Genomic DNA, 25,424 nt, shown 5'->3' with positions numbered 1-25,424 from the left:
AAATATTGCTGTTTATCTTTGTATTTTACTGGTTTTGCTGGCTTTTTTGCTTCTGCATAAATGGTTGTGATTAAGGATTGTGTACTGGTTTGTGTAAAACTGTCTTTTAGGTAACTCATTTTGCCAATTTTTGCTCTTTGAGCTTTTTCTTATATCATTCTTTTTTGTCAATATAACTTTTATTTATAAAGATTATTTATTTACTCTTTCATGCAGAAGCCTGTGGTTTATGGTCATCCTCCCTTTTGTGGTGCTTTTTGCTATATCAGTGACAGTTTGTGCTATTTTGTAAGCTCCCCATTTTTGAGAGACTAGCTGGATTTGGGATGAGCCTCCTTGGGTGGACTGGTTAGGTTGTTGCCCTGTGTTTATGGTTTGTTTAGGAGTTCGCACACACATTTTGTTATGTTTCAGACTCTCCATCATGGCATCGGTTAGGATAATGAGTACTAAGAGAAGCAGAAACAGGCTGTAAGTGTAAGGAAGAAAAAAATATAAGAGCATTAGATAGAGATGTCATGGGGCATGAAAGGGAAATTATGGCATTTTAAACCCTCACCTAAAAGAAGAATAAGAGGAGGCAGTTAGGCATGTTTGAATCAGTACAGTTTAATATGGGGTTATGCATAAGTAAAAATTTAAAAAGTCATAAAAACACATTATTTAACAGTGACAGTTATGATTATCTTGCAATTAAAGTTGTACGGCTTCTGAGTAAAGACTCAAATAGAGATGGCTAGCTCTACAACCTTGCATTAATTGATAGGCAAAACACTAGAAAAGGGAATGAGCTGAAGGGCTCTAGAATAAATGTAATTTCCTAGTGATAACATACACTATTTGTGATATAAGAAGCTGAGAAATGAAGAAAGGATATAGTCAATGAACCATGACACTTTTAGGATAATATTTCCTGTTACTGTTCTCATGTTTGTATATACATGAATATCACAGTTAACACTGTATAGAACCGTAGAAGCAGATTTCATTTAATTTGTATCTTCTTATGAAAAATAATCTTTAACATTTTTTATGAGTTCTTTATACTGTGTGTCCCATTTCAAATCATTCATGATACAAATGTTAAAATACTTGTCAGGAATGGTTATGATTGGTAACTGTTTTGAAGAGCAGAAAATGGAAGAAAAAACAGAAGATATCACGTGTGTCATAAATCTAACAAAAGGGTCTAACCAATTCTTTGTCAGAACCAATACAAAAATCCTAAATCAAAGTCAGTAGAACAAGCAAAGAAGTCTGAGAACTGGAATGCCACAAAAGTGAACGTAGTTCATGTAGAGGAACTGAGTTTATACAAACTGCGGGTGACCCAGAAAATAAATTTGTCATATTGATGACACTTGCATTATGGGAATGGCTTAACAACAACTGACGGCCACGTAACAAAATGGTGTCGAAAAACAATGCAAAAATAAATAAAGCCATCACAAAATCAATGTAAACCAAAAAGAAAAGGGTGATATTGTGTTTAGTGACCCCAAAAATAGCAATATCAATGGTTAAATAAGGAAAATGCCCCCAAGAAAAGGAAAAAAATAATGAAACAATATCAAAGCAGTAATATGTGGTTTATCATTTTCTGTCTGTAGTCTAAAACGATCTCTTGGGCCTTCTTATCATTTTGAATTAAATCATTTTTCTTACACCTACTGGCTTTACTTTTATTCTTGAGAAGATAGAATCTTCAGTGTACGTTTTGATTTTGATATTTTAGTTGTAGTGTCATTAGTGAATTGAGAGAAGATCAGAGGAGACAGGATGTAGTTTAGAAGGGTTAGGGTTCTGCGAAGTGTTAGTGGATTCTAGTGGATCCTGCTGAGAAGGGTTTCACAATGCAAGGAGTCAAAAGAAGATGGTCCAGGGATGATCCCTTGCTTCATTAGAGGTGCCACAGTTAATGCAATGGAGCCAGGGAGTGGATTTCCCAATATATGCACAGAAAGAAGGATAAATAGTTATGGTGAAGTGGGTCAGTAGCCACTAGGAGGATGTCTCTCTATTCTGAGAGATTAATGGAAGAGGGAGAGCACTAAGGGTAGAGAGGCATTAGTGGGCTGTGGGATGCAAAACTTCATGAAGTGCATAAGAAGTGATTACTCTGAAGGAACTAATTGATTGAGGAAAGCAGACACAGAGAGTCTCTTCAGACTGCAAGGTGAGAGAAGGCTCCTTTGGGCACTAATCATAGTATTCTGCCTTGTTATCATGGAGTGGAAGTACTTGAGACATTAAATATACCTGACACTTTAAACAGGGATGTCAGCCCAGTTATGCAGATACAGACCCTAGAGATTAGGTCTGTCTGGGACTGTTTACCCCTGAAGTACCAGGGATTTCCTCAGAAATAGCCTCAGGGTGAGATATAAAGCAACCTCATTGTCAGTGGCCTTGCAAGTTTGGATTCAGAAGTACGAGAGAAAAGATTTGACCTGGCAGGGAAGAAGCATAGCCAGAGTGAGGTAAGAGTAGGACAGTGATTTAAAACAGAACTGGAGAGCATCTTATGTTTGTGGCGCTGTGTTTTGAGAGAGTGAATAACTGAGAAAGAATTCCCTTTGATGACTGCTCTCCCTATACTCATCTCTCCCTTGCACAACTTTTTGTTTGAATAACTCATTCATTTTTGACAAAGAGTGTTCTGTTTCATGCTTTTTGTCAGTATTGAGGTAGCATACAGAGGTGTTCTGGTCAAAATGCATAATATTGTAAGATTCGATAGATGGAGGAGAATACTTTATTTTTTTCAGTGTTTTGCACTTTGTATTATTTTTTTGTTTTCAGTCGTTCAGAGTTGCAAGGCAGTCATGCCATCATCAACTGCTATTATTGACTCAGTCATCCTGGTATATAAAAATGCCAGAATAACTGCAGAACCTCAAATGCTCACCGGCAAAGCCATCTGAATTTTGTATTTCATTCCACTGTAAATTTCCACTCTCCAAAATTCTGCATACTCCGATAGTGCAAGGAGATAATAATGGCAGGGGCACTGATAGCACCTCAGCTATCAGAAAGAGACAGAAAGAGACTGCATGGATCCTGCTGAATTCCATATGAGGCATTGCTAACTGAAACTGATATGGACTGTATGCTGAATGGTTAGTTCATACAAGCTAAGTATGATGTTCTTATTTGTGTCATATTGTTTGCTGTTGATTTTTTATCGCCATTGTGACTTTGAGGTAGTACTGTAAGCAGAACCAGTAGTGCGACTGTGCATTTCTCAACAGCAAACCTGGTCCATTTATGGAGATAACACTGCTATATCCCTAAATTTAGATTAACCAGGTTCATAAAATGAATAGATAAGCTAAAGCAGCACAAACCCACAGTGCTACACAAGTGACTATGTAAGGGCAAAGACTGCAGAGCTGAATGTGATGAGCAGAGAGGTATGTGCTCTAAAAATGATTGCTTCAACGATCAAGACTATATTCAGTATTATTATTCTGTTTTTCCACATGATGAGACAAACATACAATGGTAACATGCTTTTGATGACTTTCACTGAAGCCTAAAGGAAAAAACTGTACTAGCTAACCAGAAGCAAAAAATTGTACCAATTTAATCAGTTTTAAAATGAATGACAGTTGAAGTATTGATTTTAAAATGCAAAGCATAAGGTAGTGTAGAGCCTGGAAACCCCAAAACTCTAAAAGTTTATTTATTTTCCTCTAGAAGTTAAATGCTATTAATGGGAAATTCAGTAAATGACTTGGGCTATTTCATTTTCACCCCTCTTATTTCACTGAAGTGAACAGAAAAAAGAAATGATGTATGCATGGTACCTAATGATGCAGGTATAATCCTGCATTTTATAGAAGTATGGCTTACGCACCACAAGAGTGTTAACATAATTTGGTCACCCTGCTGTCAACAATATACTAAAACCAAGAAGCTGATGCTAATTTATTGTGAATCTCATTTATTAAACACACCAAATTACATGAGTAAATTAAATATCCTGTAAAATTCAGCAGTTATCTAATTATTTCATGTGACAAGTGGAAACCTTTATCACACCGGCAAACAAATAACATTATTTTAGATTAGAAAGTAAGAAATAACAGATATCAGAAATAAATAAAAGTATAATTATAGACTTAACACAATTAATGTTGAGAATACCAAAGAAAAGACCAACTAATTAAGCGGAAAGCATAAACCAGTTGAAATAATAACAAACACAAGCATATATATTTAATCGAAAGCCTGTTAAGCTACTTCTCTTAAACATAAAAAACAAACAAACCAAAAACAAAACGCTAAATGATTAATAAGTAGCCTAAAGAATACTGGGCAATCAGGCATCCAGCATTAAAGACCCACCCAAAACCAGGAGTGGGCAGCCTTGGTTCTGGATGGCTGCATCATTGCCAGCTTTAATTTCTCCCATTTTATTTTCAATTACAGTTCAATTCCTGCCTTTATTGAACTTCTTGCTTAATTACACTTCTCATTTTCCTGTTTCTGCACTCCCTGTGAGAATTTAAAATGACCCTACTGTGCTTTGTGCTCTGCGGAGAATTGCATATAACCTGAGCAGTGTTAAAGAGATTTTTAGCTTTTAACACCACAGTCTGTTTGCTTAGTGGCTCTTAAATGGTGGCCAGCCATGATGAATAAGCACAAGCGAGTACAACAATGCATGTCCTGTGGAGGAGCCGCTAATACACTGTTGTGTACACCTGAACCTTTTCATTGGTAATTGCCAGCCATTAAGAAGAAATTTTAGCAAAATAATTAGGAGTAAGAATAAATGGGAGCACACTCACATGGATGACAAGCAAAATAATGAACTCTTTTTCTGTGTAATAAATAGAGTTTATCTTCTATACAAACGGTGGATTAAAGAAAAAACTAGAAATGTAACTAAGTTTGAGTTCGACAAAAGAGACTAGTCACCAGACTAGTTACCACAAGATGATTAGAAATCTACAAGCTGTTAAAAAAAACAATACAAGTAAAGATGGTGCACTTACGCAACAGTGTGTATAATTCATTGCATATACAGTATAGATTGTTTGGAAATGCAAATAGCCTGCTCCTCCAAAGAGGCAATCATGCAGCTTCAACTCCAAACATATGCCAAGCAGGCATGCTCAAGAATGGTATCATTCTAATAACGGCCCATGGACCAACATTTGGATGGGTACGCCTAATAAACTGGCCAATGAGCACATGCAGTCAGTTATGGGTAGAAATCTTACTACATGTCTTCCTGGATTCCACATGAATTCACCAAGATGCTGGAAACATTTCTCCTGCACATTTTACAGCTAAGCACTTGTTGCAGTCTTTCCATTTCAAATTAGCTGCGCTCTGGATTGCAGTCTAGGGGATGTGCAAGCCACTGGAGTAAACTGAAATCACTGTCTTAATGCTGCAACCCAGATAATGCATGCTTTGTGTTATGGGGCTTTGCCCTGCTGGAAGTATCAATTTCAAAAAGGATAGACTGTGTGGCCACAAAAGGATACACATAGCCAGCTCTAAATGCTTAGGTATGCCGCGGCATTCAAATGATGCTTACGGAATATACTCACGTATAAGTCAGATAGTTGAAACTTGAAAAATCAATCATAGAATCAGACACAGACTTATATACCTGTTCAAAAATGCGTCACTTCATTTTTATTTTTTTTTTTACATATTCTTGCCTCCTCCAATCTCACATCAGTTTATCAGACACATCGAATTTTGTTGCAGCAGCGTAGCTACCAATTTCTTTCGCTACTTCAATGATGTTTAATTTAAAACCAGCTTCATATGTTATTCTGATCGAATGCTCTATCGTAGATAAGGGATGTTCTTACGATAAAGGTGTATGAGGGTGTGAGATACAAAAAACACAAATCAGTGCAAACATTGCTTCGGAATAGTTTGTGTATTACAGTGTGGTCACGTAGGCACAATAGAGAGAGGCACATTGCCGTACCCACATAGAAAATAAAGGCAGGGTTTTCCTTGGTTACTCTCTCAGGTGGGCGTTAGCATATCATAATCTCTTGGACCAATAGCGTGAGTTTTCCACATTAGACTTATAAGACCGACATTATAAAATACCAGAAATTATATGATAAAACCAAGAACTTATCCGTGAGTATATACGGTATGTGGTTTAAATAGGCCTCATGAATATCAAGAAAACATTCTCCATATCTTTACGGTACTATAACCAGACTGTACCATTGGCAGAAGGCATGATGAATCCATTAATTCAAACTTTCTATGCCAAATTCCAATCCTACCAACTGCATTTCATACCAAAAACTGAGATTCATTAGACCAGGTGACATTTTTCCCATCTTGATTCATGCACTGTAGCCTTATTTTCCATTTTTTAAGATGGCAATAATTTGTGCAGTTAGGAATACCCTTCTCCAAACCACTGTGATAAACAGCTGTTATATGATTACGTGTTGACTTTCATTTAGCTTGAAAGAATCTGGTCATCCTTCGATCTGTCTTAGTAATGTTCTCTCATTACACCCAGAGAATGGCCGCTCAGAAAATGTATTTTGTTTGCTTTACCATTTCTCTATTAACTCTGCATGATGCATTCAGCTGCCTCTGAGATGCTGGAACCACAATATCTGACATGAGCAGCAATACCATAGTCAAAGGCACTTAGATACACATACCTTGTACATTGTAATGTTTGGTCAAACAAGAACTAAACCTCTTAATCTTATCTGCATGGTATATATTGCAGTAATGACCGCATGTACCAATATACACTGAGTCATTTTGTGTTAATTTGCTCCAGAAAAAGCTATAAGACATCAGAATAAATAGAAATGAACATTGATACAATATTAACTACTGCCCAGGTAACTAGCTTTAAAAATTATATGCTTGAGTGGCCTCAGACCTCCACAGTAATGTATATACACTGACAAAAGTATGAACATATTGCTGATGTTTACGGTGGCTGATATAAAGGGAGATAAGAAAGAAGACTGGAAGTTGCAACACTTCCTCTACACCAGGCAGAACTCCGACCCTGTTATGCCAGCTGCAAGCATCCAAAATGGCTCAGCTGGACCACATTATAGACTAGGATCATCTGCTTTTTTAATCCTACCTGACCTCTCTGAATTGCCTGCTGGCAAATGTGAACAATCACATGGGTGTGTTAATAGGACTGGGAGATACATATTATTGAGAAACTGCAATGAGAATCAGTATCTAAAAGTTAAGAAACACAATTATCATAGGCTGAGGGTAAACCCATGAAAGAATTCTATGCAAGAATTGCCAGGAGTTGTTAACAAAAGAACAAGATTAACAACACAGTCATAACATTAACACAGAAACATATTGAGAATGGAGTGCAATGAATCTATAACCAAAAACCCAGACAATAACAGCACAAGACTAAAGTTGTTCAATAATTCAATCCATAATCTCGGACAAAGAGATTGAGCGATGCACTGGGTTTTATAGTGGAGCATTTGTGACATGTCATGTAGTGCTTCCTGGGAGGTAGCAACTTACAAAATGAAGGTGTGATGTACTTAAATTTAGACAAAAAATATTTATATATTTCTTTAAGTATTGATTTTTTTCAAACTATCCATAACAAATGAAAAGAAAAAATGTATGTAAAGCAACAAAAAAATGTCTCACAAGGTCTCTCAATTCTGAACAAACCCAAAGAAATACCTTTAAACCTGCCTCTGACCTTCCTGAAATTCCACTACTTCCTGTCTCTAGAAGAAAAGCCAAAATGCTGACTAGCTGGACCAGGGAGTGGCTGAGGCACACTAGTGTAGCTCACACACAAGTTCATCTTGTTTTATGATCTGTTGCCATCTACTGTATATTGGAACCTATTTTTATTGTACAAAATATGCATATGTACAGTATAGCCATCCTTCTACTGGTGATTAAGTATGCTTCTGCTTCTTGTAATATGTGTGAAAGTTTTATGGTATTTGCAGCATTTGCTCCTAAAAGACATTCTGCTTATCTGGGGTCAGAAGCAAGCTACATGCCATACTATCCCCTGGCTCAGTGAGCCAGTCCAAGGCCTTGGTCCACATTTGAGGCTCATTGGTGGCTATGCATCTGAGCCAATGAGCTTTAGCATTTGGGAGATGCCCCACCCCTCAAACTCCACTAGTGGTGCTGCTTTTATGACAAGTAGTCCCGCCCATTTGGACAGGTCTCGGTGATCAGAGGAGCATGTCCCAATCAGGTCTGGAGCCAGAGATGCTACATTGCTTTCTTCTCAGAACCCTCATCTTCATCTACCATGACATTCGAAGGATGTGAGGTTATCTGGTCTACTCTAACTAAAGCATGAGTATGATGGAAAGGTCCACCAGTGCTAGTGCTAAATTAGTCCTCTGTCTCGTGGTCGTTAGCTGGTTCTTCTACCAACATCTGCGTCCAGTGTAACAACCTGAGGTGTGCTGGAAGAACGACACAAGTAGCTATCTAATGGTTCTTGAGAGGACCATTTCTTCTCTCTTTAAGGCTGTTAGCTATGGGAGACTCCTCTCTTCCTCTTCAGGGAGGATCGCTGCCTTCATGCCACATGAGTCGTATTCTTTCTTTTGCCAGGTCTGACCTCATCTCACCTTCTTTAAAGCTCCTTCAACCAGCACAGCTCTGCTGTCACCCCTGCAGAGTCTCACCTGTTCAAATGGAGTCTCATCTGCTTGTTCTCTCACAAATCAAGTTAGTACACTAATTAAGGATAGTCGGCCAATTCTGTGAGACAAATTTGAAGAGCTAGGAGGTAAACTGAATAATAATAATTCTACCAATGGCATTCAACAGTCCAGTTAAGATTACGATAATGATGTAGAATAGCAGGGTGTATGGGGCATTGAGGCTCTTTTCTGGAACTACACTTAAACCAGAGGGGCAATGATATACTTGGAAGGCATAAGAGTTTTTGGTTAGCTAAGAACTATTTAAGATTGGAAATGGATTAGTTTAGGTCAGGCCCCATGTGAATAAACAAAAATATATAAGAAGTAACTCTGAATTTAAAAAAAATTATGCTTGTTTTAATGTCAAAAGTATTTTCAATAAACTAAGTCATTTAGAGTTAACTTATATATTACTGCCCATAAACATGGCACTACATCCTAGAGATGGGGATGATTATGACATGAACAGGTAAACGTTTCAAACAGGAGATGAGCCAAGTCATAGTAAGGGCATGTGGATTCAGTTAGAAAGCAGCAAGGTTAAACGCATGACAATGAAGTGTGTTATATCAGTTTTGTACAGTAATCCCTCCTCGATCGCGGGGGTTGCGTTCCAGACCCCCCCGCGATAGGTGAAAATCCACGAAGTATAAACCATATGTTTGTATGGTTATTTTTATATATTTTAAGCCCTTAGAAACTCTCCCACACTGTTTATAAATATTCTCCGCACAGTTATACAGTAAACCCTTGTTTATCGCGGTTAATCCGCTCCAGACAGATAAATGAATTTCCACGAAGTAGGATTCTTTATTTATAAATCTAATATTTTCGCAGTTAGAGCATAGAAAACCTGTTTACGACCTTCTAAATACGTTTTTTAACATTATTAGAGCCCTCTAGACATGAAATAACACCCTTTAGTCTAAAGTTTAAACTGTGCTCCATGACAAGACAGAGATGACAGTTCTTTCTCACAATTAAAAGAATGCAAACATATCTTCCTCTTCAAAGTGCGCGTAAGGAGCAGAGAATGTCAGAGAGAGAGTAAAGTAAACAATGAAAAATCAATAGGGCTGTTGCGCTTTTAAGTATGCAAGCACCGCGATAAAGCAGCGGCAATGAAGGGATCAATGCGAAGGTAGCCTTTCAGCATTTTTACAGGAGCGCCCCTATCTTCTAAGCAAACAGCCTCTGTGCAAAAAGCCCCTCTGCTCACATCTCCTCCGTCAAGCGCAGAGAACGTCAGAGAGAGAGAAAGAGAGCTTGAGATTAAAGCAAACAATCAAAAATCAATAAGTGCTTTTGGACGCACCTCAAAAGCGGCATTTCTTAGAGGAGCGCCCAGTATCCACTAGGCAAATAGCTTCTGTGCAAACAGCACCTCTGCTCACACCCCCTCCGCCAGGCGCAGAGAATGTCAGAGAGGGTGAGATAGAGGCAGAGACAAGCAAACAATCGAGCACCGCGCACGAGGCATATTTTATAGCATTGAGGAGTTTTAGTTAATATGTAATACGTGCTCTGATTGGGTATCTTCTAAGCCATCCGCCAATAGCGTCCCTTGTATGAAATCAACTGGGCAAACAAACTGAGGAAGCGTGTAGCATAAATTAAAAGACCCATTGTCCGCAGAAATCCGCGAATCAGCGAAAAATCCGCAATATACATTTACATATGCTTACATATAAAATCCGCGATAGAGCAAAACCGCGCGATACAGCAAGGGATCACTGTATTCTTAAAAAAGCAGGTTTATAGACATGAGCGTTTTTTTACCACGATATTAATTGAAAACACTTTAATAAAAGGGGAGCCTGGAATTCACATATAATCACTAATTTAACTCTGTATGTTAAAATACCAATGAGAGTAGAAACCTGCCCGGTTTTATTACTCTATAAAAATAAGGATAGAATTTGGGGAGTACAGGTAAGTTAAGTATTACGATTCAATGACAACAATATGAAAGTATCACAGTGTTTCTGCCAAGCATGTATAGTAAAAACAAAGATTACATTTTAGTAAGGCCATTTTCCGGCAAATATGTCTAACTAACATAGGTAACAGAACAAACGTTAAAATTTGGATGTAGTCGAGACACATATTTAGAAAATGTTTCAAAATTTAAAAGAAATCCACAATGGATAAATAAAGAACCAAGAAATAAACTGCAAAAGAAAAAGCAGCTGTACAAGGTAATTAACTGTAGCATTAACTGTAAGGTGTTTGAGGATATGAGGGCAGTGGTGAAAAATTTGTTAGGAATACTAAATGGCTGTTACAGAGAAATACTGCAGAAAATGAAAAAGCTGACCCAACAAAGGATTTTCAATAATTTAGCATTAAACAAATTGTCAAGGAGGAGATCAAGCGTATTACTAACAATAAGATTGAAACAAAATACACAGAAACAGAAACTGTAAATGCTCTAAACTGATATTTTTCTAAATGTTTCAAATCTGATGAAGTCAATAACCTCTAAGTAGCAACAGATACTTGTTTTGTTATACAGTCAGTACAAGATAGGGACTGTAGGTTTGTTATTAAGTTGAATTTGTATGTATGTTGGAACAGGTACATTATTTTAATAAATGCTATTGTTGAAGGACTGTAACCAAGTGCTCTGCCAATGAATGATGGAGTTTCACCTCTCTGTGACCTTTTTATTATTTCTACTTTATTTTCCATGGTGATGGTTTTTCTCTTCTTTACTTTATCACCAGCACTTGCATCAGATTTGTGTTTCTGAGACATTGTTGAAGGGTGAAGACAAAAGATTAAGATGAGCTTTTCTGCACAGCACTATACACGATATCACAGAAGGAAGGCACCCCTCGTCAGCACGTCTGGTGTACTGATAAGAGACAACTTCCTGCTATGTACGTAACAGTACAAGCAGACTTGAAATTGAGAATAAATGGGGGCAGCGAGGAGCGGTTCACCACCTGTCCACCACATAGTCACTTCCACTTGCATACAGTATGCTGCCTGCAGCGTCAGCCCACTGACAGCAAACAGGGTTGGCCAAAGGCGGGTAGTGAATCACCCACCACTGCCCCCATTCAACAGGCAGCCACCCGAGGCATACTACAATGCTGCCCCCCGCTGCCCCATTCACCCTCAATAGCCTCCATTCAGCCACAACCGGATCACCGCTTGCAGCATCACCAGCTGTTCACCGAGAACAAACAGGGCTGGCGTTCATTGAACACTGCAAGGCTGTGTGGTGGGCGGACAGTGAAATGCCCCCCTCTGCCCCATCCAGCCTCTGTCCAGTCAGGAGCAGTAGCTGTGGCTGCGTGGTGGGCAGGCAGCGAACCACCCCCCTCCGCCCCATCAAGCCTCTGTCCTGCAAACGAACGCTTGCCACGCACCTAACCGCCCACTGAAAATGAATGGAGTGTGGCTCCCACTGCCCCACTCATCAACCAGAGCTGGCCGAGGGACACTACACAGCGGAAGCAGCGAAACCGCCCTCCCTCCAGCCACCGCTTGCAGCATCCCCAGGCCGGAGATGACAGAGCAGCAGTTACTGAGGAGCCTGCGTCCCATCCCCCAGACAGATGAAGGAGCAGCACCTGTTCATAAGTTGTATCTCAGATGTCCGTAACTCGGGGACTACCAGTCCTTGTACTTTTTGTGAAAGTGTTTATTTGAAATTTGGACTTCAGGCTTTATACATTATACACTTCATGTCTACATTTTGTCATTTATTATTAGAACATGAAAACTGTTTTTGTTTGAACAATGTGAACACACATGAAATACATGTATTCCAAATTACAAAATATTATTTACCCTCTACAACTCCTGGCATTTCACTCCAAGACAAACACTGAGCACCAAGAACCTTCTTTGTGAATTGAGTTGTGGTGGTGGGCAGGGGGATGGGACAGCAGGCTGCTTGCTGCTTGTGTAAATGCACGCATTTACAACACAAAATACGCTGATGGAAAGGTGCAAAGGGATTTAAGGTGGGCTGGGATTATGAGTTTTTTCATAGGCTTCAGGAATTCTAGTGTTAAGGAGGTACTCAGTGATTTGGAAGGAAATACTACTAGTATTAAAAATGTTGAAATCATACAAACTACCAAGACTGAGTAGAATTTATTAAATCCCAGAAGAAAGTTAGGGATTGCATGTATTACCCTTAATAGCTATTTTTCCAGAAATCTCTACAAACTGGCTACCTGTAATGCACAATTTCTTTTTGTTCATAATGAACAGCCTTGATTTTCAACTCACAGACTTGAAGTTTGGCACACAGGTACTTCCCAAAGCAGTGTCAGTGAAATCTTTGAAATATAATCTTGGCCTTGCCTTCTGAGGGACAGTGGGGGCAACTTGCAGGTGGAACAAAGTGGTATGAAATACTACAGTGTGACCTATCAACAGAAAAACAAAGCCATGCAGGTTGCAATTGTAGTGTGTATTTCAATGAGATAATCAGAGTTTGATTTCTATCCATTACACTGAACTTTTTCATTAATCAGGCATTTCCCTCACTTTTGTTGTCAAGGCTGCAGGTTTCTCTGGCTTAGGCCGTGTGGTCTCCAAAGGTATTTATTTTAATTTACAATTATAAGGACAATCTCTTACCATTACACCACCAACACAACTTGGCACTCCTTCTCTGTCATATCCAAAGCTATAGCCTGATAACAAGTAGTTATGATCTCAATCAAATGTGGACTTTTGAAGCAATACCTGTGCAATTCTAGGAAATATAGCTACATCTAAATAAATACAGCTGACACAGCATCTGTTTGTCGTATCTTTGTATTGTAACCACAAAGGGGTGCCACTGAGCCCTGAACCTCAGACACAGTTTCACCCAGCAAATTAATGTTTTTCATTTGTCACCAGCACCCTCCCAAATGACCACAGCCAATATTAACATATCTATTTGTTAAGTGAATGCTCTCTCCTTCTGCACCTCCTGGTGAGTGTTGCCTGCTGCCTCCTGACTCTGACTCTCTGTGGTGAGGTGGTGAATACCTTTTAAGCTGGACCCAGGAATTACAGCATGGTCTGCTGGGAACACTTGAAAGTCTTGTGGAAACCAGGGAGATCCTCCCATGACAGTGCCCTCTAGTGTCAACCAAGAACCCCTATCGGACTGTGCTTCTGCACTGTCCAAACTGGAATGATTTAAGAGGTACACTGCCACCTGTCGTAGAGGGGATGAACCACCTCCCAGCCAGGCAAGACATCACCCTCCATTCTAGTCTGGATGTCCTGTTATCCTCTATGGTACTTACAGTATACTCATTCCGGCATCACTCAGAAACAGGAATACATCTTTTAATGAGAATTGGAGGTACTGTCCAGCTTAGAATACAGGCTATATGGTGTCTTGATAGAATAATAAGAATAAGAAGAACGAGAATGCTTTTATTGTCAGTGTATTCAAATGCAAAAAAAGTGGAAAGCTTCTTCAGTATGGTGCCTCATTGAAAAACACTATAGTTTAATAAAACCACACTTTGCACATCATACAATGCAAACACACTCACCCATTAAACCCACCCATAGACCCATACTAACCTAAAGACATCTCACACCTAATTATACCACTCATACATCCTTATTGGAACATACGCATACCATAAAACAAAGACACTATAAATAATACGGATAGTGTGCTAGGATTCAGTATATACTGTATAATCAGAAAGTTTAGGAGCATTTAGGATTACTGTTGCTTTAGGAAAATAAAAAAATCCTGAATCTACTGGTCCTTTTGTCCTTGAATGACAGGGACTGCTCAGCATTGTCTGACACCTTATATTCCAAATCGTAAGCATTGAGTCCCTCCTTTATGATTTCAGAGACGAATTTTAAATGTTAGTGATGGTCCTACTTGGGGCAGTTCAGAGGCTGAACAAGTAGCCACAGTCTTAACTGCTAGTCTGTGATCATGCCTGGAAAAAAGAGATGGAGCTCCTTCATCATCCCACTTCACTGCATATGCAGGTGCAACAGCACTTGTCAAAGACTTTCTACACTTGTGGGCACAATCATCATGTAACCAAGAGCAGGACATGTCAAAGCTCACATGCAGGATTTCAGCTCTTTTAATGTTTAGAACATTTTACATTTTAACTGACATTTCAATCAATAGACTGACAAATGCCAAAGCTAAAATTAGTTATATATTTTTAGAGTACTGCCAGTAGTGATAGTTGAAATCAATAATTTATCATTTTACAGTTTATCTTCTTAACCACTAATCCACATTACAAAAAATCACAGGCTGACCTACTCCCACCTCAATGTGTGTTATGACAACTATTTTATACTTCTAAAAAAGTTAAAGTTTCATAAATATTATCAAATACAAAAAGCACATCAATACATTTTAGGAGGTCTGCTAAATCAAGAATAACCATAATGAGTGAAATCATCAATATCACCTACTACTTTATTTAAAATGTTTATTACAGCATTGCTTTTCCAACCTTCACAATGGATACCCATTCCAGAATATTCTTAAAGTTTTTATTTTCAGAAAAACCTTCTTGGATAATTGTTAACATTACACATATACCCAATAAAAATTCAACTCTCCTGGAACATTCTACGAGAAGGGGCCTACCTGAAACCAAATTTATCCATCGCAATGGCAAAATGCCTTGGCTGGTCATAGCAGTGATACAGGTTTCTGTCATCCATAGGAATCAGATCCACATCGCTGAATATGAAACAGTCATACTCTGCATCTTTCAGTGCTTCTTTGTATCCAATATTCAAAAGTTTAGCTCGATTAAATGTGTCTTCCCCATGCTGAAAAAGAAAAAAAAAAAGAAGTTATTTGACGTTCAAAATTAAGGATCTTAATAGCAGGGAGTGCTTTAGTAAAATTCAGTTCTATGATATCAGGCATCTTCTGCTAAGTGTGATAGGACAGAGCTATCCATCTATTTTAAAACCTGATTCCACTTATGTTTGTTGGGGAATAAAATCTCGTCCGGCAAAAATGGACTCAGGAAACTACTGAGGACTGGAAAAGAAACCATTAGAGGGTACATTCAGACACCCACACTTGTTCACATCAGGCAAATTTAATTTAACCTAACATACACATCACTGTAAAAGTGAGAGGAAAATCAAAGTGTGTGTAGAAAAACCAATACAGACATGGGAAGACAGTGTCAATTCTACAAAGGCCAGTGCCCAGCTCACAATTCAGACCAGTCTTGTGATGATAAGAAAGAGTATTGGGCAGCAGTGGTAACTACTGTGTCATGCGCCATTCAAGTACAATTACGACATTCCCACCAGTCTAAGTCCCAAAACATAACAATTCAAGTGCCCTACATCACTTCATTACCCTACATGGCCAGTAGGCCAGAAAAAAACAATCAGCTGTCTTGATGTGCACAATGAAGACAAAGATGATGGTTACCTGATAGTCAAAAGCAGTAGATGGATTAGTGCAATTCTGAATCCTGTAACTTCAAATTCCCTTCAGTCTTCAATTTCCAGAACCCATTATAACTCTTAATACCACTGATTCCTTAGGCCGGATACTGGGGTGCTGACAGTGTATCCCATTTCTGACTTGATGTCTGACCCCATTTTATTTTAATCTCAAAGTTAATCAGACCCCACTACTTGGACAGGTCATTATGTGATAAGCAGTTTAAATACCAACCAAGTAGAACAGCCCACTGATGTATAAACTACATAGAATGTAATTTCAATCTCTAGTTTTTAAAATGGTAAAAAATATGATCACTGGTGCTGAACAAAGATCGTGCGCACTTTCTGCTGAGCTGTCCATGGAACACACACAAAGGCATGCAAAGCTTTATAAAATCAACAAAGTACAATATGGCATCAAGCAACACTCAAGCGAACCCATTCACTCAAATTGTGTTACTGGATGCATAAGGCTTTGAATAGACACAAAAGCTGATTCTAGAGAATTTACAGTTATTGCAACTCTTAAGTATAATTAATGATATTTTTAATTGAATATTGGCATTTTCCATATTAGCTTTTTCTCCAAAAATGTCATTCTTAAATCAAGAGAGATTTCTAATTAATGAAAATGTTGATGTGAGGAAATATGACTCAGTACTGTATTTAAGTGTAAAAGTTATATTTTTTTAGTTACTTGCTTGGATCTAATTTAAGCTCACAACAACAGTTATAAAGAAGAAAAGGAATAAATTAACACTGATATACAATGCTATTCAGTAAAAAAGTGAATTTTTCAATTTGTAAAAATTGCAAATGTCAGATTTAACATGGTTATCTGCTTTTTATCCTGCTTCTTTACCCTTGAATTTAAATTTATTTAAAAGTAGTTTTAATGTTTTGCTCTTCGTCCCTGACCCTCCATGTTTAAAGTAAAAATCTGTGCAAAAACAAGGGTTTTCAGTGTGGAATGACTGTTCGTAAAATTACTTAAAATGCTGCTTTTTCTCATTTAACACAAACTTCTCAACCTTTCAATATATGGGCACATGACATTATCACTTTGGAAAAACAACAACTTTCACAACTTTGCCAATAAAGTTTAATAACATAATTATAATATTATTAACTTAAAAATGAGTTGAGAAAATAACAGTGTTTTCTGAGGCTTCTTGGCATATTGACCACAAAACAATATCTTTAAGACAGCCTATCTCAGCAGCATTAAGCATATGGAAGGGACAAACCATAGGTGGAATATCAGACCCCTCAGGGAGCACACACACACACACACACACACACACACACACACACTCAGTTCCACTCCAATTTAGTATTTTTATTTAATCAAACATGCAGGACTATGAGATCTGTGAGGATCAAGAGTGCCCGTGGAATGCAATGTGAACATGGCGAGACCAATGCCAAGAGCAACCAGGCCAGGGATTAAATCCAGCCTTACGATGCTGTGGAGAAGCCCTGCTAACCATTTCACAATCATTCTGTTTTTTTTTTTTATTTTGGCCTTCTTCTATTCATGTGTTTTCTATACCAACAATACCAACAAATTATTTCAAAGAAGTATCGGGCGTACTAATTGATAATGTTCTTGACATAGTAAATTCGTCATTAGATACGGGGGTCTTCCCAGACTGTCTTAAGATTGCTGTAGTTAAACCCCTACTTAAGAAACATAATCTTGACCCCTCGCTCTTGAAAACTTTAGACCCATCTCTAACCTGCCTTTCTTAAGTAAAGTTCTGGAGAAGGCAGTCATTATGCAGCTAAATGACCACCTAAATAAACATGCTATTCTTGATAAATTTCAGTCGGGTTTTAGAACAAATCACAGCACAGAAACTGACACTCTGTTCTCATCCTCTTAAAGTAGTAAATGACTCTGGCAGTGTCTTAAATTGGTTTGTGAATGCAGACAAAGGCCATTTATCTGTTCTCATCCTCTTAGATCTGAGTGCTGCATTTGACACCATTGATCATAATATTCTTAGAAATCACCTTAGTCAATGGGTGGGCCACTCTGGCAGTGTCTTAAATTTAAATCGCATATTAATCAGATCACTAGGACAGCATTTTTTCACTTTAAGAAACATATCAAAAGTTAGACCTCTTATATGACTGAAAGATGCTGAGAAATTAGTTCACGCGTTTGTTTTCAGTCGACTAGATTACTGTAACGCTCTCCTCTTAGGACTACCCAAAAAAGACATAAATCGTTTGCAACGAGTGCAGAATGCAGCTGCTAGAATCCTAACTAGGAAAAGAAAATCCGAACACATTTCTCCAGTTTTGATGTCACTACACTGGTTACCTGTGTCATTCAGAATTGACTTTAAAATTCTGCTTATGGTTTATAAAGCCTTAAATATTCTCGCCCCATCATATAGATCGGAATGTCTGACACCTTATATTCCAAATCGTAACCTCAGATCCTCAAATGAAGGTCTCCTTAGAATTCCAAGAACAAAACTTAAAAGAAGTGGTGAGGCGGCCTTCTGCTGCTATGCACCTAAAATCTGGAATAGCCTGCCAATAGGAATTCGCCAGGCTAATACAGTAGAGCACTTTAAAACACTGCTAAAAACACATTACTTTAACATGGCCTTTTCATAACTTCACTTTAACTTAATCCTGATACTCTGTATGTTCAGTTCATCATAATAACTATTCATAGTGGCTCTAAAATCCATACTGACCCCTACTCTCTCTTCTGTTTCTTTTTCCACAACCACCTACTCAAAGCATCATGATGCTCCAATAATGATGGATGGATTAAAAGGCACAAGTCTACGTGACCATCATAATCAAGTCCTTCCGTGAGAATCCCTAAATCCAAAGTGGACTGTTTCATTTATGTTAGGTAGAATGCCCAGAGGGGACTGGGCAGTCTAATGGTCTGGAATCCCTACAGATTTTATTTTTTCTCCAGCCGTCCTGGAGTTTTTTTGTTTTTCTGTCCACCCTGGCCATTGGACCTTACTCTTATTCTATGTTAATTAATGTTGACTTATTTTATTTTCTTATTGTGTCTTTTATTTTTCTATTCTTTATTATGTAAAGCACTTTGAGCTACTGTTTGTATGAAAATGTGCTATATAAATAAATGTTGTTGTTGTTCTATAGCAGGTGTGATCAACGTCACACATGAATTGGCGTCCATGTTGGTATGGGTTCCAGTCCATTTCCTGGCTATGAAGGACATAGTAATGAGAGGGCAGGAAGAAAGGCAGGATGTTCCTTACCCTATCCAGAAGTTGGCAGATGATTCCAATATAAAACTGGTGCACTGGTGTCTCAATGGGAATAGATCCTTACCCAGTCAGGAAACCAGTATAATGAAGAAACTGGGGAGAAAACCTATCTGTACCTAATACTCCCCCAAGATGCAAGATGGCAGCATTCCTGGTCCTTGGTACCTGTATGGATAACAACAGATAAGGTGGGAACTGTAGTTCCATGGTGCAGCACTGCTGGGTTCCATGGGTGCTGCAGGGATTAGCAATCCTTACTTTGTGGGAATCTTATATGACCTGGAAGTGCTTCCTACAAACAATATCCTAGCATCAGAATAACTCCTGGTTCTTAGATAAAAGGAGCCGCTCTGCCTAATCCAGGGGAGGTAGAGTTGGGAGTGGGAGATGGACAAAGCTCGCCTGGAAGGAGGAGGAAGAAGAAGAAGGAGAGAGCCAGAGAGAGAGAGAATGAGTTAAGAATTGTGTTCTTCATCTGTGGGGAAAGAAGCCTTTTGTAACTTATTTGGTTGCAGTAAACCTGGTATTTGCACATGAGACTTGTGTCTGTGTGGTTGTGTCTGGGGTTTGGGGTGTCTACTTGTCACAGAGGGTCACAGGAAGTTAGGCTGATTCGAAACCGGGATGGGGCACTATCACAAGATACACAAATGTACTTACTCAATTTGATTTACTCATCTAACAGGCGCTATAAACAAAACAGATCAAATGAACACATTTAAAGGCATGCTGGAACTGATAAATCTAAATTCACGCATTATGCATGAGTTCAGGTGTGAATGAGCCCTCCAAAAGACTGTCCCTCTGCCTACTTGGCACCCAATGCCGTATGGGTAGACACTGGCAAATGAATGTATACTGTAGAACTGTGGGCACTGAGAATATGGAGTTCCCAAATCTTAACTGTTCTTATATTATGATATGCTAATGCCTACCTGAGAGAGTAACCACAGAGCCCACTGCCTTTATTTTTCTATGTATTGTGCCTATGTGAGCACACGATAATACCTGAACTATTCCGAAGCAATGTTTGCTCTTATTTCTGTTTTGTATCTCACACCCTCATACACCTTTATCATAAGAGTATCCCTTATCTACGATAGAGCGTTCAATCAGAAGAAAATATGAAACTTGTTGTAAATGTCGTTGAAGTAGTGAAAGAAATTGGTAACTGCGCTGCTGCAACAAAATTCGATACATCTGAGAAATTGATGCAAGACTGGAGGAGGCAAGAAGAAGTAAAAAAAAAATGAACCCTTGCATTGTTGAACAGGCGTATAAGTCAGGGTCTGATTTTATGATTGATTTTTTGGGTTTCAAGACCCGACTTATATATTAGTATATACAGTAAATATGTAACATCAAGAGAAATGTGTCTAAAGTAAGCCACCTTAGACCACACCAAAGTGAAGTTTTTGTTTGTAGGTCACATTGTAGAGATGGACAGATTCTTTACTGATACTTTGCAAGTGTTATGAGGATCAAAAGAAGTGTTTGTTAAGGTCTTGTTCCATAATAGTAAAATTGTAATAGATGCATTTTTGCAGTACCTAAATTAAAATGTTACCGAAATATATTACACAGGTGGCATTTTGTTGCTGTCACTGAATTTAAACGTTTTGCTCTTATCCTTTATGGTAAGAGTGACCAGCTATTTTTTCTTTAAGTTCTCTTTTTGGTGTGTCACTTATAAGAGTAAATTATACAATTCTAAATAAAAACCAGAATTTAAAAACTGAAAAGTTGAAAATACTGTCTTTTGTACCTTCTTCTTTGAATTTTTGCAATTTGAGTTCTAAAATAAAGGATGAACTGATGGACTCAAATACAGTACAGACAAAAATATTAAGAGTTAAAAACAGAGTATGTCGAAATTTAAGGCATACGAGGGTAAAGATAGTGAATGTAGGTCACTTAAGGTGGCAGTACAGTAAATGCAGAAATAAATACTGAGCTGCCTTACTGAAAGAATCTAAGGCATTCACTGGAGCGCTGAACATTTCTCCTCAAGGCATTCAAGTAATGCTGCCACTGGGATGACAAGGTTTGCAACACATCATATTACACTTTCATCTCATATCCAAAACTGACATCAGCTGACATCCTTCTCAATTCCATGACAGTGTGGTCTATTTCTAGCCACACTGACAACAAGGCTAATAAAAACATACGGTACTTCTGAAAGTAAACATTGGGCCTCTTGCTTTCTGTACCATTTATGCCTGTTGCTGAATTTACAGATGTTTAGTAATCAATACATTCTGACAGACAACAATTAAAAGTATTAGTTGGTCATGAGCAGCTCGGTCTACGTTGTAAATTAGACAATTTGAAAAGTATTATTGCTAACTTTTATATTCCCAAAATATATATAGCACCTATCACACTGAAAGCAAAGTGAAGTAGATTTTGACAGAGTGAAGTGTAAGTGGCAAATGCACTTTAAGTACATAATGGTAGATTACACAACAAAAAGTAAGTCAGGCTCATTTCACATTTTGTGAAAATGCTGGCATTGGCAAAACTACAGAAAGCTGTGTAGGTGGCAAAAGAGGACTGAAATTCCATCTCTGCTCTTTCAATTTTTGCTGTTTTTCTCTTTTTTAGATCTCAGGCTCTGTCTATCTCTTCCTCTGTCTCATTTCATCTGTCTCCAGGCCATAGCTAGCTTCTATATTAACTCTCTGCATTTTTTCTTTTCTTAACTACACTGTATAGAATGGCAGAAGGCTACATAATTTAAAGCTCATTTAAGACAATTTCTGAAGCACACTTTAAAAAAAAATACATATATATGTATATATATATATATATATATATATATATATATATATATACATATTGTGGTGGACGGCCAGGGCCCTTGCCCAGCTGGGACACCTCCACGCTGAACGAACCGGGGGAGCTGAGCATCACCTCCCCCTGGAGCGCTAGGTGGTAGCCCTCCTGGGTTGCAGCGGTGCCTCAGACTCCTGTAGGGCTCCATGGGACTTGGAGTTGGATACAGCCATGTTGGGATCAGTGGGTACTACCAGGGGGTGCTCTTCTGCCTCACCTGGGTGTCTTAAAGGAGCCACCAGCCACTACTCCAGGAGTCAGAGTTGGGTGGGAGAAAACAAAGCTTGTCTGGAGGAGTGGAGGAGGAAAAAGAGAAACAGTAGAAGAGATTGGTATTGTGCTTTGTGCTGTGACTGTGTTGTACTTGTGGGAAACGGTGGAAGGTGTTTCCCATGAGGAAAAATAAAAATAAAAACAATGTATGTGCCTTGAACTTGTGTTCCATGTCTGTCTATGTCAGGTTGGGGCGGCGGTGCACCCTCTGCAGACCACAATTGGCGTAGTTGGCAGGATACCTGGCCATCTGCAAGGAAGGGACCTGCATTTTTATTCGTGTGGTGGCACGAGGCTCGCACACATGAGGCAGCACAGTGGCATGTGTGCACATACGAGTCTTCACACTATGCAGGCATCTATATACAGTATATATATATATATATATATATATATATATATAGAGAGAGAGAGAGAGAGAGAGAGAGAGATAAGAAAGAAGTCAGAAGTCACACCCAGGTTGCATGCCAATCCATACTTTCTGAAAATTCTCAGGTGATTACAATATGTATAGTATTTAAGTATCTATATATATAATTCACTAAGGCAAGACACCCATGGAAAGGCAAGACAACCATGAAAAGCATGCTGGAAGGGGCATGGATTCACTAAGCCACTGACAAGTGAGACACCTATGGCGCACGCAGGAAGGAGCCACGCCCACCAACTCCAAGACCATTGGATACAACGACAACTTGCAGGGCCATGCCCACCAACTCGGACGCGAGGACACAGAAAAAACGGCGTCATTTATATTCGTCTGTCATAGAGGCCACATGCAGTGCAGGTCAGGTTAATGTCATGTTCATGTCATGCACCTCTGAGCTACGTTGACTGTTCATAGAGGCATGTTTCTTGCAGAGGTTAGTCGCCATATGCAGCGTGTAAAACAGTTTGTGAGGGGTATCCCATGGGATCCTTAAAACAATCCTTTACAACTGAGGTTAAAACACAATGAAGTAAGCAGTCTTTAAAAAACGAGTTTTCGGTTACGACGCATGACCGCGTGCACCATAGCAAACTGTTTAACACGCTACATACAGCAATTCGCATCCGCAACAAACATGCGTCTTCTTCACTCATGGACAATTATATGTTGCTCTTTCTAGAGTTCCATCTTTTCATTCACTTTCTGTTGTATCCTCAAACCCTTCCTTTTTAGACAACTGTGTCTTTCCAGAAGTGTTCAACCATCAATAAATAATTATGCAGCATTTGTTATGCCGCGGGTTCACTATTGTGTTGTATTTTGCTCTCTCCAGAGTTCCATCTTTTCATTCGCTTACTGTTGTATTCTCACACCAACCCGTTTTAGACAAACGTGTCTTTCCAGAAGTGTTTAGCATTCAATAAATAATTATGCATGAGACTGAGCGTGTGTCTACCTGGCACAGAGAGGCGTGGATAAGCCGTTGAACCCCATTCGGGCTGCAAACCGTGGAATTTCCACTACATGTGACTCATACGCTCCCACTGGTTGCGTCCCTACCCTTTGTGCACACCCCCCTCCCATCTCGCTACTACTGTGGTCGGGTGGATTATATATAGAAAAGCAGCCAATGACTCAAGTGACGAGTTGGAGGTGGGCACATGAGCGGGCAGTACATACTGAACGAGAATTCAGCAGACTAGCATGACGGAGGGAGCTGAATGGACGTCCTCCTCCTCTCCTCCCATTCCACACTCTGCGCCGTGCACCCCCATCCCTCCGTCTGGCAAGAGAGGGCGTGATTGCGGTCCGCCAGTTTTCAGTCACGGACAATTGTGTGTTGGTTCGTTCCGTGCATTGTTGCAATGTTGCTTTTCTTGCTGATTTAATACATTACCGATTTTTCAAATGTTCATTTTCTCCCTGTGCTTAAAAATCATTAAAAAACCGGCCTGATTATTCGGCGTATGGTATGCTGCGGGTTGGCTAGTTTTATATAATTCAAAGAAAACACCAATGTAGCCAACTGTCAGTCCCTTTTAGACTCAGCAACATTTAAAAATAAGGAAATCCACTTGCAAACATTAAGATATATGTACATTGTACAAACTGTTTTTTTCAAATGAATGCTCCTTTAAGAATGTCACAACTAAGATACTTTGTTTCAATAGCAGCACTTCTGTGTACAGGGTGGCAACAATTACGCAGATACAGTATATAATAATCTGTTTTTTATTAACTATAATATTTGAAAAAGAAACAGAAAAACATTTCAATTTTTAGGCTAATATACAAACAGTCTAAAGTCAGCTTTATCTTCAGAGAAAAGAAGAAATATATGATGGCAGTTTGTGGTCCCTTCTGTCTTTTATTTAATGAAATCAAATGCTGCAATGCTAAACCGTAAAATGCCTAATGCCAAAAAAGGACATTTAGATTGTGAACAGAAAGCATACAATTTGTATTCCAATTGTCTAAATTATAGTGCAAGATAACCTTCTACCATTAAAAGTAGCAGGAGTTCTGGAACGAATGAGGACATGTCCCATGTGGAGACATAAATGGAGTGGCAACGACAATTACAGATTTCTTCAGATAAATAGTCAGATGGCTCCAGACTAACTTTATTTCAGTACCAGCAGGAAAGCTTTACATTAGCCGTGTGTTGCACACATAGATGAAAATGAAAAGAAATTCTTTTAGTCACTCACCTCACCACTGATTCTCTATGGGCGGGCAAAATCAGCAGTGTAAACTTTTACATATTGCTTTAGTACTTTTTGTTTATTCCTAACCTGCACCTTCATAACCAATTGGCATACCATGATAAAATCATAGGGCGCTCACTTCATTAATGAGCACAGAGCACACTGAAAAAGAATGAACCGTGCAGCAGTCTTAACATCAACTTAGCTTACAAAATATGATTTTTACTAAATATCTCAAAGAAAATGTCATGTGCACTTGAGGACCATAAGTTTAAAACGCAAGTTTACTTTT

The 25,424-nt window shown here is 38.8% G+C and overlaps 1 protein-coding gene across 2 annotated transcripts in view; it reads right to left on the bottom strand.

The window, feature by feature from the left end:
- The window catches only part of b4galt2 (UDP-Gal:betaGlcNAc beta 1,4- galactosyltransferase, polypeptide 2), a 648,560-nt gene that overhangs the window by 132,318 nt on the left and 490,818 nt on the right, over positions 1-25,424 (bottom strand). For both annotated transcript variants that reach the window (XM_039736141.1, XM_039736142.1), the window contains exon 4: positions 15,289-15,476. In XM_039736141.1, coding sequence (XP_039592075.1) covers positions 15,289-15,476 — 188 coding nt within the window. The remainder of the gene's footprint in view (positions 1-15,288; positions 15,477-25,424) is intronic.

This window comes from Polypterus senegalus, chromosome 14 (genome assembly GCF_016835505.1).
Source record: "Polypterus senegalus isolate Bchr_013 chromosome 14, ASM1683550v1, whole genome shotgun sequence".
Taxonomy (NCBI): Eukaryota; Metazoa; Chordata; class Cladistia; order Polypteriformes; family Polypteridae; genus Polypterus; species Polypterus senegalus.
The sequence above is the reverse complement of the archived record's forward strand: the minus strand, read 5'-3'. Positions and strand labels throughout refer to the sequence as shown.